General features: G+C 39.7%; 1 protein-coding gene across 2 annotated transcripts in view; it reads right to left on the bottom strand.

Annotated features, from left to right (window-relative positions):
- cdh23 (cadherin-related 23) overlaps positions 1-14,967 on the bottom strand; it is a 168,380-nt gene that overhangs the window by 141,356 nt on the left and 12,057 nt on the right. For both annotated transcript variants that reach the window (XM_024298075.2, XM_024298076.2), the window contains exons 2-3: positions 13,909-13,996; positions 11,939-12,013 (exon numbers count right to left, since the gene is read on the bottom strand). In XM_024298075.2, the coding sequence (XP_024153843.1) occupies positions 11,939-12,013; positions 13,909-13,993 (160 nt within the window). In that variant the 5' untranslated portion in view covers positions 13,994-13,996. The remainder of the gene's footprint in view (positions 1-11,938; positions 12,014-13,908; positions 13,997-14,967) is intronic.

Below are 14,967 nucleotides of genomic sequence, written 5' to 3'. Positions count from 1 at the left end.
ATGATGTAACACAACACACATATTTGGACTGTTTTGCTAGAACAAACTGAATGTTTGTTTGACAGCATTTAAACAAAGTGTATCGTGTTTTAAAAGCAGAAAAACATTGCCATAACTTTCAGAGCACGGAACGTCCTTGCATCACCTTATCTAAACTTCATGTAAGATTTAGGAAATAACCCTGAAACTTTTGGGTTCCACTTCCAGCTTATAGTTTATCTCAGATTTGCTCTGCCGTCACATTACTGTACTTCTGCAGCAAAATCACTGAAGGCTGTAAAATATCAGTGTCCACCACTAGAGATTACATTAATTGTGTTAATTCGATGGATCTACAACATTTATTTATTTATTGCCTTTTAAAATACAAAACAAAACATGCACTAGACTAGACTGGTCAGATATTATTATATCAGCATAGCTTCAAACCAAAAGATCAATTCCAGGAAAATGGAGAAAACATCTCAGGAGGATTTTATGATCATTCAAAGGGAGATTATTCCTGGAAGTTGAAACGCTGGTCAAGATTACAAAGACATTGTTTTTATTTCTTTTCTTTCAACAGAGACTCATTTCTGATTTCATGCTACTTTCACTGTCCTCAGACTTTCAGCTAAACTCCTGCTTCACCTCCTAAACGGTGGGTTCTCTTCTGAGAAGATCCTGCTAGGCTCTGAGGTCCATGTAATGGCAGGATGAAGGTGCAGCTCGGCTGTGTGCTGACCCCCTACAGGAACCAGGCTTAACAAACTGAGAGGAAGTGACAGCGAACCAGGAGGACATCAGGCTCAGCATTCATGGTTCTGAGGAGACCTGCTCATGGTTCCCAAAGCTTCATGGATTTGAGATTAGAAAGAAAAGTGCTGCTGCATCTCTATCCACAGGTGTTTCAAAGCACTAAAAACTGCAAACATGACTGACATCAGCATTGAGGAGTTCACACTGAAGAAGCCTCAGATTTTTTTTATACATTCATTTAAAGCTTCTGTGCTCCACTTAGTATTCATGATGTAAAAAAAAAAAAAACCTACAGAAGAATCCAGTGAGTTGACATGAACAAAGTGTTGCACAAATTCCAAAAGATAAAAGTATACAAATGAGTTGAACTAAAGGAAGTGGCTTAAAGCCAAGGACTGGTGTGTAAATGGAGGACAGAGTGCAGCCACTCCACTTGTCAATTAATCCTATCTGGCACCAGCACTCTGGCCTTTATGAGAACAAATGTCAGCATTCAAGACAAGGACAAGATAACCTTTCTTCATGCACAACAGCCACAGATGACCGGCGTTGAGATTACTCTGCACCATCTAATATGAGTTGATGCAACACATCATCCATACAATAATTCAGAGTTTAGCAAGTTTGCTGTTCTGGAACTGATCAGAGTTTGTTCATTTTGAGACCAGATTACCTGCAATAAATTATACTGAAGCTTAAAAAGAGCTGCATGTCAGACAACAGAGCCAAGAGGACCAATGGAAGTTTGGAGTACAGATAAAATGAGAATAAAAGAAGCCTAACCAACAGCAGGGTGGCATTAAAATGGAAGTTTATTTGGTTTTTAGAATACCATATTTTTACTACTTTTAAACAATAACCTACATCAACCAAAAAGGACTGGGCTGATGCACCATGCCTATCCAAAAGACCAAGGGTACACTTTATACAGAAAAAAAAAACTTAGCATCAATTTAACCGGTTCATGCCATACACCAGCGGTCCCTAACCACCAGGCCGCTGACCGGTACAGGTCCGTGGATCCCTCGCCACTGGACCACAAAAGAACTAATAAATTATACCCGTTACTTTTTATTTTTTTATTTTTTTATGAGGCGGAAATCTTTTCTCTTGTTTAGCTTGAGTACTAAAAACCAGTGCGGCGGTGTGTAACACAAGAAAAGTTGTATGTGGAACCTTTCTTTGTAAATGAAAAAAGAATAGACGCTAGAACGGGTGATTCCAACACAACGTCTCTGTTTGCATAAAGATGTGACTTCCATGAACAAATCTAATCTTTTGAGCATCAATAATTGATTTTTTTGTTACGGATAATCTTATAATAATACAATAAACTAGTTTTTAACCACTCTTGACATGACACGATCCCTAAGATTGACAATGACATGGGTCCACTCCAACTATATATTTTTTTCCATTGTAGAAGCATTGGCATCTTTATTGTAAAAGTTGGCAGGTCAGATTATGAAAATTAAAACATTAATGGATCTATTTGTTTTGTAAGTGGATGCATCCTAATTGGAGCGGAGCAGGAAGACTTTGGGCCTATTGCGTCACAAACCCAAGCTTTTTTAAACCCCGGGTTTTTGTCTGATCTTGATCTATCACAACAATCAGAAACAGGGTTTTAATGTTAAAGTATATTATATATGTCCTCCATCATGAGAATAATGGTACAAGAACATGCTAAAGTCAACAAAAAACCAATTTTCATTGGAATGGGTCTTTAAGGAAGCAGCAGATCCATCAAACATGCACAAACACACAGAAATCCACAGACACTTCTGCATTTCTCTTCTCATTCCCACAGCTTCTCAGCGATGAAGCAGAGAGAGGTAGTCGCTGATGTGAAACATCAATTTCCAGCTTAGCTGCTCTGCGTGTCTCAGGCAGGTATCAGCCATGACCCACCTGGGCCAGATAAGCAGCTGCTAGACGCTGATCTGCCACCTAGCAGTGAACTTTTTAGTTCAGGAGAATAAAGTAATTTCTGTTCAAAGACACACAAACAAAAATTTTAATTCTAAAATAGCACAATTTTTTTTTAAATAAATCTACTAAGAAAATTTAGGACAGACCAGCTTTGTTACTAAGAAACGTTTTAATACCAACACCCTTAACATTTTAACACAACTGATCAAACTGATCCATCCATATAAAGTGATTCTCACTTTCTCTTCTTCCGCAAAAAGTTTGACAAGCTGCAAATATAAGTGTTTTTGGTTGGTGACATGAGCGTCTGGCTGGAGGGCTGATGGTTCAAGTCCTGAAATTGTTAAATCTTGGAATAACCTTACTGGTGTACAAGATTCGCACTGCTTTGACATTTCACACCAAGCCTCTTTGAATGGTAGGTGGGGGATATGAACTACTTAACAGTAGAAAAATGCAAGAAGAAGAAGCTCCTCTTTGCTGCCCCCTGGTTGTCCGGTGGTGGTCCAGTGTAAACACCCAGGACATAATGCACATTCATTAAACTGTGAATTGCGCATTCTTTAACACTCCAGAATGCGCATTGAGCCCTGGAATCACTCAAGCTCTCAAACGCCTCCCCTGAATTAAGGTGGTGATTCATGAAGGAACTACCAATGCTGGCGGGCTTCAATGTCCAAATGGGCAACAATGACACCTGGAGGGGCGTGATTGGAAGGAATGGTCTCCTTGATCTGAACGCTCGTGGTGTTTTGTTGTTGGACTTCTGTGTTTGTCATAGTTTGTCCATAACCAACACCGTGTTCGAGCACAGGGGTGTCCACCAATACATGTGGCATCAGGACATCCTACGCAGGAGATCACTGATTGACTTTGTAGTCCTTCCAGACGTCCTCCGGCCATGTGTCTTGGATACTCGGGTAAAGATAGGAGCAGAGCTTAGCACCAGTCACTACCTGGTGGTGAGTTGGATTCATTAATGGAGAAGGAAGCCGGAAAGACTTGTCAGACCTAAATGTACTGTGAAGATCTGCTGTATGAGCTCTCCGTCAGGGAGGTCTTTCACTGGTACCATGGCAAGTTGGAGACATTGAGTCAGAGTGGACCATCTTCTCCTCCTCTAATGTCTCTGCTGCTGCTCAGAGCTGTGGTCACAAGGTCTTGTGCTTGCTGCTGTGGCAAATCCCGAATACAGTGGTGGACACCAGAAGTAATATGCTTCTCCTCTCCACTTTCTGGTTTGCCTCCCTCTACCAGTCCTGCCTCTGAGCCGGCTGTAACCCATTCTCCCTCATCAAGACTCCAGTTTATAAGCCTCACCTTTTCTCCCTCTAACTGCCAGATTGTCAATACTGAATCTATCTTCAGCCAACTGGATTCTCGGCTTCTGAAATCTCTTGCCAGCCAGCCAGCTAGCCAGCCTGGCAGGAGCCCAGTCCAGCCCCCTTCCCCTAGTGAAGACTTTTGGGCAGAATAAACAACTTAAACCTTTGTGTGCCTGCCGCCTAATCCTTTGACCTGTTCCTTACAGCACTGAGGTTCTCTTTGGGAGTGACAAGGATGGATAGAATAAGGAATGAGTGCATCGGAGCACATGTTAGGAGTTTGGAGATAAAGTCAGAGAGGCCAGTCTGAGATGGTTCGTGCCAGAGGAGAGACAGTAATATGTATTAGTAGAAGGATGCTGAGTCTAGTGCTGCAGGTAAAAGGTCTAGAGGAAGACCAAAAAGGAGGTAATGAATGAAGACATGATGGTGGCTAGTGTTAAAGGAGAGAATGCAGAAGAGGGTTAGATGGAGGAAGCTGATTCACTGTGGTGACCTCTAAAGGGAAAAGCCGGAAAGAAAAGAACAACAAGGAGGTTAACATTAAAAAGGAAAACTCTGTCATATTTATTTCACTTACTGTCACTCCATCAGTAACAATAGTCAGATCACTTTTGCTTCTTTAACTTCTCAACCTGATGTTTCACCACAATCCTGAAGATGCTTTCAATTAAACTTTCCACCCTAAATAATCTAAATCCAGCTTTTAAGCATGTTTTCCTCACTGATTTGAAGGATTTTACAGTTTGTTTGTTTTTTTTCAAATGCTAAAACACATTTTCTGAAACATTAGACCAATTTAACCAAACACAATATTCAAAATATAAACTAAATGTACAAAATCCTTGACTCTTCAGTCAAAAGCTCACTTTGAGGTCATAATGAAGACTCAGTCGTCAAAACGAACAAAAAAATGCAGTAATCACAACACATGACAAAACACTTGGCACTTCACAAAATGGTTTATAAAAAAATGTCTAAGGCCTCCAACAGGTTTTGTCCAGTGCATGGTTGTCTCTCACAAACTTTCCAATGCAGAAAAAAAAGTCTTCAATTTGGTTAAGGAAGGGAGAACAACGTGGAAGAAAACTAATGGACATTGGGGATTAGTGTTAAACTACTTTCTGATAAGTAAACTTTTGTGAAAACTGACATCGTTCCGGACAACAATAAAATCTTTGTCATTTTCTTGTTGAAATTCTATATGAATGATCCAGATTACTGTAACAACTTGAACCTGCTGAGTTGAAGGTTGACCTTTTGACCTGCTTCCCTCATGGTCATTCCATAAACCAACATGGTCAATAACTATGACCTGGATCTCATCAGAACCTTGTTCTTTATCTAGGTCCAGGTCTTGGTGTGGGTCTGGGCCTTGCTCTGTTATCCATCTTTACTGGAAAAAGCTGAAGTTTTGACCAGTTGTGTGTTAATGGTGACTGTTGTGTTGGAATAGAGTTTGAGTTTTGCCTCTTTGTGTTCTCTTTGTGTGTTGTAAATACCAAACGTGTTTTAAAAGTGAGAATGTGTCATGGGTTCTGCAAAGAGTAGATTAGAATTTTACAAATTGTGTGTTAACTGCAAATTGTGTTTTAGATTTTGACCACAGAGTGATGTTTTTGAGAAAAGAGTTAAAGCAGTTGATCGACTGGTTTAGAGAATGGCACCCAGTGTTTTAGCAATTGAAAAAAATTTAATAAATACAAATCTTGAAGATGCTTACTGAACAACAAACTAACAGTGTTGACATCACCTCCTGGAGCAGCTACAGTAAAAGATCTACATTCCAACAATTTAACCACATTTGGAATAAAATATCATCAGCCAGTGAAGTACAAGAGCATCTATTGTTTCTGCTTTCCTCCTTTTTTCATTTTATCCTGGGCAGAAACGACATGTCAGACATAAACGCGTCAGTACGATTCCCCTCAGCTTCCTAAAGTAAAAAGGACAGTGTGCCCAAACTGTCTCCAGCTCAGAATCAACAGCTTCACTCTGACTTTGGCATTCATAATGTTTGCTTTACAGCACAGCCAGAGCCTGTAATCCTTCCACCCCCACTCATTTGTTTAAGCAACACGTTTGATTACATACGGAACATTTAAATCAAAGACATCAAAGAAACCCTTTTCACATTAGATTCTTCAACAGAAAATCCTCATAAAGGGGAAATGCCCGTTGTTTTCAAGGAGGAGTGAGGTCAGAAAAAGAGCCAGCATAAAAAGATAAAGGATGATTGACTTAACCAAAATAGGGGATCCTCATGGGTGGCCTAATAGCATTAGTGGGAGACCAATACAGTCAGGCAGGAGTCAATGCAAGGGCTCAATGGAACCAATCAGTAAAACATAGAAAAACAAAGATAAAATGCTTCCATTCCCAAAGTTTAATTTAGCAAAAAAAGAAATGTGCTTCAGCCTAAAGAAAATCTTTTAAATACAAATGCGTTGTATCTGCAGATGATAATAAATGTTTTTTGAACCACAGCCGTGGACACACACAAGCACACAAGCGCACATCATACTCAGCAGCTCAAATCAACAGTGACAGATACTGAAGCAGTTGCCAGAGACGGAGAGAGGACTCACACATTGTTTTCCAAATTAGAACTGAGAGTGGGAGTGAAATGGACAGTGTTTGAAATTCAGCAGGATGCAATGACAGCAGTAACAGTTAGATGGCGACAAATATCAGGATTGTTGTATTAATTGAGCAAACAGTCCTGTGTAAATCCCAACAGGATTTAATTAATGGTAAAACACATATTTTAGAACATCCTGCCAGTAAGGTCACTGCCTTCCATCAGTGCTCACTTTTGCTACTGTCACAAATACAACTACCACCGCGGGATGGGCAGGCCTCAGCAGAATCTACAAGATTTCATGCTGCAGCCGAATTTTTCTGAAAGTTGTTGGTGTGGTTATGAATGTAGAAGGCGGCAGTCAGTTGATCATCAGATGAAAGGGATGGCGCTATTACAAAATCGGGCAACAACTGGCCAGCTACAGGTTGGAGGCAGCCGAAATGTTGACTGGCAGCAGTTCTGATTGGACAATATGGATATGTCTCCGGACAGCAGTCGTCCGTATGAAGTGCCGCTGGGGTTACATATAAAACATGCCATTTTGAACTACTGGTGATTCACAACTCTGATTTTGAGCACTCACTATAATCTTCTGAATTTACAAATTTACACATTTTTAGACCACATGCCTACCAAGAAAGCACAATGCTCTGTCTTCTTTGTATTCTTCTGAGCATCAACAGCAATCGTCAGCGTGCAGGTCTCATCACTGGACTGCCACTGACTGATTTAAAAAAAAATGTCCGGTGACTGTGTGATTTTAACTTTTTTTTTAAAACCTCTGCGTCCACAGCGCGATCACACACCCAGTCGAGGGACAGCTGATGGGACCAACTTTTCTCATCCTCTATAGTAGCCTGGACGTTGTTTTGACAAACTTCATGAAAAACTCCTGAGTTCTGGTTTTCATCCACTTTGTGCTGATCTTCAGTCCTGAACATTACGACAGTTTTCATTTTACCTCCATTTTTGAGAATGGCTTTTAACTCAACTGAAGGGCTCACACTTATCAACATCAAAGCAAAGAAAAATAAAAGATTACATCTTCTTGTTGTCATGCTTCTTTGATTTCAATATCTTTTTCAGAAAAGTTCTCAACTTCATTTGAAGCTAAGCTCTTATTATGTCTCTGTTTCAACATCACTCATCGTCCTGCATGCATGCTTTAATGTCAATCATCAACAGATTATCTTTAATATTTCTATATATTCGAATCCCATGTTAAACTGAAACTGGCAGGTGGGTAAACCATCCAAAAGACTGAGTCAAAAAAATCAGAATCTTTGAATCACATGCAATCTGAGTCTGATTCGTAAAATTATTTCAGACTTTATTTAAATATATTTACAATTACCAATATTCTCTTGCAGTTCAATTGGATAGTTTGCAGCAGTCATGTTGGAACTGCATATATTTATAAATGTTAAAAAGAATAACAAAAAGTGCATTTGCGTATTGCATTGTTAATCGGTGAATAAAAGCTGACCTAAATGATAAAAAAAATGGGGGGGGGGGGCAGAACTAAATAGAGAATGCTCACAATGTGAAAGTGGATTGAAATTGAGCTCACAAACATAAAAACGTTTAAGAGGAAGACATTAATAAGAGGTTCCTTGGGGCAACTTATTGCTCTTTAATTATTATTGAACTGGGAATGCCACAGAGCTAATTAAAGGTTCGGTGTGTTTACTCTGGCAGCAGAAGAACGCCAACTAGAAGAGATCAAGAGAATTAGAAAATATAGAAAAGGTCCAGAAAAAGCCTATAATGTATATATTTGTAAGATTTGAACAGAGAAAAGTGCCTACTTTTAGAGAGACGTGTGCTGACTTATACTCTTGTATGCAAAAAGACAATAGTCCAAAAAACAGATCGTTTGGATCAAATCTCTCATCTGTGTATTGAGCGTCGTCAAACACTTCCCTATGGTTTTGATCTGCTTTCAGACGCTTTTATTCTCTCATTCAGAACAAGTAACATTGCTTCAGATGCAACCTTTTAAATGACGACAAACAGCAAAACCATTTCGTCAATGACACAGATGCTGATGAGCCTCACCAGAACACACTCCAAGTTCCTTATTTTCAACCAACGCCGTGTTTTAACAGTTATTTATGCAGTAGTGAGCTTAATCTGCCGAATCAAGCCAAAGTGGATTAGAAGATGAGAGCGTTTAATCAAAGTATTCACTCAGCTTAATTACACATCCCATTTCCCAACATAACATATACAGTGCTATCTGCCACTAAGTGTAAACATCACTGTTTCTGTTTAGACGGTTTCTCACCGGGATAAAATCTTCCAACTGCGTGGAAGTGTAAAAAAATCATGAAATATAAACAAATGTGTTTATTCCAATACAAAATAGATTTGTAAGAATATGCAGAGCATGCAGAACACATGCAAGAGCTGTGCCAGGCAAAACATGTCTATGGTGAAACACAATTGTCACAAACAAACCTTACTTTGTGGCAGAGGGGTTTTTCTTCTTTGTTAATATTTGCTCATGAATTAAATTAAATGGCTGCATCCCTACTAGAAATCTAGATCTCAACTTTAAAGACCCACTCCAATGAAAGTGGTGTTTTTAACATGTTCTTGTGACATTTTTCTGATGATGGAGGATATATATGTAAAAAAAAAGACTTAAAGCATTTCTTTAATCAAATTGTTTTAAATCAAGAGTAAACAAAAAAATGCCATTTGAAAAAAAAAGCTTCTTTGTGATAGAAAATATGTGGGAGGGGCCACACGGTAGAGTCTAACCCCTCTCAATAGACTGAGTTTTAGAGCCCAGGCTATGCATGGAGTTGAGTCCAACTATATCTAGCCAGTGCGTCTTAACGTTTTGCACAAGCTCAGACTCCTTCCCTCCCAGTGAGGTGAAGGTCCATGTTCTTAGAACCAAGTTCCATGACCTGGGTTTGGACGCTGAGGCACCTGTCCTCAACTGCCACCCAAACCACATTGCATATACAAGCGGTTGAAATGAGCTTCTTCCATATGGTAGCTGGGGGCTCCCTTGGAAATAGGATGAGAAACTCGATTGGTGTAGAGCTGCTGCTCCTCCACATCCAGAGGAGCTAGTGGAGGAAGTTTGGGCATCTGCTCCGGATGCCTCCTGGACGCCTCCCTGGGGAGGTGTTCTGAGCATGTCCTACAGGTTGGGGGCCCAAGGGAAGGCCCAAGACTCGTTGGAGAGACTAGGCCGCATCCGAATTCTTCCCTTCTCTCTACTCCTACGTCTCAGAGTCCTCCCAGAGGAGCTGAGGAAGTGGTCTGGGAAATGGAAGTTTGGGCAACTTTTTCTAGATGGATGGATGGATGGATGAACCACAAGCTCCATGCTTTACTCCACAATGGATAGGGAAAGGGGTGATGACGTTGCTCCATGCCAACAGTCCCACAGGCTTTTTGATTTTTAGCTTAAAACAACTTAATCATAATTTAGACCACAGGGAATGCTTTGAAAATACAAGAAATGATCGGCGTGGGACTTTAAAGATATTTTAGTGTATTTTGAATGTAAAACATTATAAAGTGTTTGCACTGAAACAGACTTGTTACTTTTCTCACCTCAGCAAACATCTGCTGCCCTTTTCAAACAGGGAAATTAGTTCCCAAACTGTTAGCTTAAGAGGTGAAAGCAGCAGGTGCAGACTCACATGGAAGAGCCAGCTTTGCATCTCCTCATCTGTCTGATAAATGATGAGCAAACTGCAGGTTTAGCACCTCCATGCACTAGAGCTGCTGGTCTGCTGTCTAAAAAGCTCTAACAGTGTTGTCTCGAAATGCATGTAGGATCAATTTTACTTTAATCCACACAGAAGAGGCTTTCCTCACCTCTGGGATACGCTATCATTGGTCCCTTTGTCCTCCTGTCAATCAGCTGGTTGTTACACTAACCAGCCCCTGGTGTCGCCTCACACAATCTGCTCACATTAACCATATGCTGTTACATCAACGCCATGACTTAGCCCAACAGACGCCATGGTAACTGAGTGTGACCAATCAGACTGCTCCGGAAATCTGATAGTTGTGTAGTGAGCCAGAGAGTCATTCATTCATTTCAACGTCTGGTACAAGAAAGGTCAACGTGTAGAGAAACGAATAAATACTACAATGCAAATAAAGTATCTCCAATCCATGACAGTCTCGTTTGATGGTTCTAGTTTCTACTTGAACAGAATCAGCAGAGATACAGATGAGATGCTTTTTATTTAGGGACTTAGCTAAATGAACCCAATGGAAGTTTATTGGTAGGAAAACCTGCGGGTGTTCTGGCTGAACATTAACTTGACGTTCTACAGAGAACTCACAAACACCTAATGTGAGGGCTGCTGGTGCATTTCTGTGTTTATGCTGACAAATGGGTGGGCCTCCTCTGTGAGGACATCTGCTTAGCTAATAAACAATAATCTTGACAAATTGTCGCTGTCTGATCTCTCAATCAAAGCTCACAATCACACCCATGAGAAAGCCATTATGGGCCAGGCCAAGGACGTGACTGACAGTTCAGCTGAGAGCAGGGCGGCGCTGGACTGAAGCCCAGCTGCCTGAGGAGAGAACACTGATTCATGGCCAAAGGGCATGTTCGGGAAGCACATCTATGTCCTTCACTGGTTGTTTCATAGCCGACTTCATGAAACAAACTTCCAAAAGTTAGATGTGATGCCAAACAAAGATCCAGACTTTTGCTGTGGAGGCCACAGAACTTCAGTTTATCGTGATCTCCTAATTCAGATTCTGGGAGATCCTTTGAAATTTTCCTGGGCTGTAGTTTCAATTTTTCAATTAGAATGACCAATAAGGTTAAACTGACTGAGAATTCCAAACCAATGATGAAACCAATGTGTTACATTGCCAGAATTGTATTCCAATACTAAAAAAATTACATAAATGGGGACAAATGTGTCAAATAATGTTTAAATATTATGACTTTAAAAACACGAACTGATGTTTGTCATCCTCACAGGTCCTGGCACTCAAGAATTAAAATACCAACAACTCAATAACCTAAGGTGAACCCTCCAAGAAACCCAAAGTTTTATCAAATTAGCAGGGAGTAAAGGTTATGATAAAAAAGAAGAAAAGATCAATCCCAAATAAGAAATTTTCATTTTAAGCCACCAACACTCTCTGAGATAATGAAAAAGCCAAACATCTTTAAATTACCTTGTCAATCAACAAATCAAAAATAAGTTATTAGAACAGAGAAATAACAGATCCTAGAGGAACCGGATTTAACCTTTAACTTTATGCTACGACTCCAAGCTGGAGTAGCTACAACACAAAGTCAAACCCAGAAAACATTGAGGGGCGGAGTTTTTAGCATCATTCATCAATGCCAATCACTCACCTATGGGCGTGTCCTCATAAATCAGAAGGTAGGTTGAGAAGAAGTAGTTTAGGAAACGTGGCGGCTGATTGGAGGCTGGGGAGAAGACAAATGGAGAACAATTATACTTAACAGATGAATATGTTCTTCTCATTTAATATTCAGAACAGCAAAAACAGAAGTTGTAGGGAGCAACTTATTACTCAAGTCACAGATTCTTTTCTGTTGTAAAAAAGTATTTTAAGGTATTACTGATTAATGTAAGGGATATTTACTCATTATATGTTCAGAAACTCTAATTTTACAGTAGACTTATGTCTGAAAATGTTTGTTCAAAGCAGCAAAGCATTGAGGCATTTGAGGGTAAAAAAACAAAATATTTTTCTGCATGTTGTCAATCACTTTCCTCTCCAACTTTATTTGTATTTTTAAAGTGTTCGGAATGGTCTTTTAATTATGCAGTTTTTAGTTTCTGTTTAAATTGTCATTTTGGTCTGTTTTCCTTATTGCAGCATACATCCCTCAGCATAAAGGTAAAGAAAGAAACTTTGAAACCATGGTGCTTCTTGAACATGACCAGCATCCTGAGCAGAAAAGAAGGTTTGTGTTGGCCACATGTTCCCAGAACAGAAGGAGTAAATGGTTAGCATGGCTCAAGCTGGAGCTGATATCTGTGATGTCAGAAGCTTTTTTTTTTTAGGAAGATAAGGGAACAAAGCTGCTGGTCTTTGATCAGCCAAGCAGGGTTGTTGACAATAGACACATTGAAATAAGTTCGGAGCGGGCCAATCTCATTGATGTTAGAGATCCTGATGGAGAGAATTGCTGCCTTAAAAGAATAGCTTTTTTGTTCTGCTGGGTGCCTATCTGAGCAGAACAAGATGCTCATCTGCGGCTTGTCAGCACAGCTCTCAACTGACAAAAACATGGGCTGTGCATTATAGGATGAAAGGTAATGAAGGTTAAAAAGCTCCTGTCTATACCTGTGGCTTAATTACCGTGAGTCAGGATGAGGCGGACAGTGGAATGTAGAAAGATAACTGCAATAAATGAATCACTGCCATGATCATCAGTCCAGTTACTGAATCAGGGAGGAAATGCTAAAGAGGAGCAGGAGGTAAGTGGGTTAGCCACGAAAAAATCAAAGATTGAAAAAAAGGAAATGCCAAATAGAAAGAATGCTGGAGTAAAACGCTAGAGGCTGAAGGGGAAAGAAAGCAATGATTAACTCTGTAAACGTGATGAAAAGAGGTTGAGATTATTAAGTTTACCGGCAGTTTCAATGCTGCGGCATCGAACGCTCCTCTCGCCTGTCACCGTGAAACAGTTACCGTGGCTTTGCACCGCGTGCAGCTTTTCTCTTTCACTAAATATCCTTCACATTCTCATGAGAGGCTTTTAAACCTGAAACATGTACTGCTAATGTGTCCATTGATCTGCTGGAGCGTGAATTTCAGTCATCAAAGAACCGACTTTTTCTTTCATGTTTCTCAAGCAGACTTCAGACAGAGATAGAGGTCAGAGCTGGACGTACTTTAATGATCAAATTGCAGTGATTGTATAAATTTAAGTGCCCCATCAAGTCACTTTGTAATAAGAATATCCAATGAATTTAGCATAATCTGGAAATAGGATTGCAAAATGTCATTATAAAAATAAAAACGTGATGATGCACTTATTTTTTTATTCTGGATTTTTAGTCTAAAATGTAAAAAAAGTACCCTTGAAATAAACTAATCCAAGAATGCTTGATTTTATCAAATCAGCAATTAATTAAATAATTCACAGTAATCCTAACTCTGCTTGTGATGATTTATAGGCTTTGACTTTTACGCTCAGCAATCTTTTACTATTCTTAAAATAGAAATGTTCTCAATCTATCAAAGAAAACTGAGGTGAACCTGAACATTTGAATCTGGGATATCCCAAATCCCACACATCCATGCTTTACAGAATAAAAGCTTGTGGATTTTCAGATTTAGGGGACTTACCTTCACAAAATGAATTTAATACGAGGAAAGGAAGGAGGAGTTTAGCAGCTGACATCCTGCCACCTAATCCCACAATCCACGACATCACCTGAGAAAACACAAACAGAATACAGCTTCAAATGAGAATGCGTCTGTCAGGCCAAGTAGTGCCCTCACTTTTCAGCATGCTCGGTGATCACCATGTAAATGGTCATATCTCCTTGTACGATAAAAAATGTAAACTGTAAGCAACATTGCATGGCCTGCAAGCTCTACACACCCTCACCATGCCCCCATTGCCCCATTTTAACCCCTCCTCAATGTCTGTAGCTACTACAGGGCTTTCACTTGCAATGTCTGCCTCTGCCACCCTGGTCAGACCTCACGTGATAGGTCTATGTCATTTTAAAAGAATCAGCAAAAGTAAACTTCAAAGAACGCACCTCATTTCCAACTTTAAAATTAAAGATTTTTTTTTTTTTTTTTCCAAACTAGCTTCGCAATAATTCTCGAGGAGTTAGGAGACCATAGATAGAAATCTGAAGGAGGAGCTTAAATTTGTGGAAGGTATGAAAGGTCACTTTTTCTTTTTTATTTGAAAATTTATGATGGCATGGACAATATTTTTGCTCAAACGGTAAGAAAGATGAAGACGAATCCCCTTGGTGTGTGTCTTTGTGTGTGTTTTCATGTTCTACACACTGTTCATGTCTGTCTGGGCTTTTTGAAAACACTATGATTCCTACAGTGCATGATTGCTGCCGGAAATAATAAAAATTTGTTTCAAAACAGTATTTTGGGGTAAAGACGTTTTGTTTAATACTTTGTAGTTATTTATTTTGTCATTTCAAAGCTTAAGAACTGTCACACCTGTTAACATGGGATTTACTTTACCGCTCTATCAGCTGTAATTCATCCTGATTTCAAAAGTAAAAATAATGTAGTGACCATAGACTGTAAAAACAATGGACAAATCGAGCACTGAGGTCCCTCATTGGAAATGCATTACTTCCTCTCCTCGCAAAAGTAGGCCGCCGCTTTCACCGTCAATTCCTGAAATGGATACCGCCATTTGCAAAC

The sequence above is a fragment of the Oryzias melastigma genome, linkage group LG15 (assembly GCF_002922805.2).
Source record: "Oryzias melastigma strain HK-1 linkage group LG15, ASM292280v2, whole genome shotgun sequence".
Lineage (NCBI taxonomy): Eukaryota > Metazoa > Chordata > Actinopteri > Beloniformes > Adrianichthyidae > Oryzias > Oryzias melastigma.
Note: the sequence above shows the minus strand (reverse complement) of the source record. Positions and strands in the feature narration are given on the sequence as shown.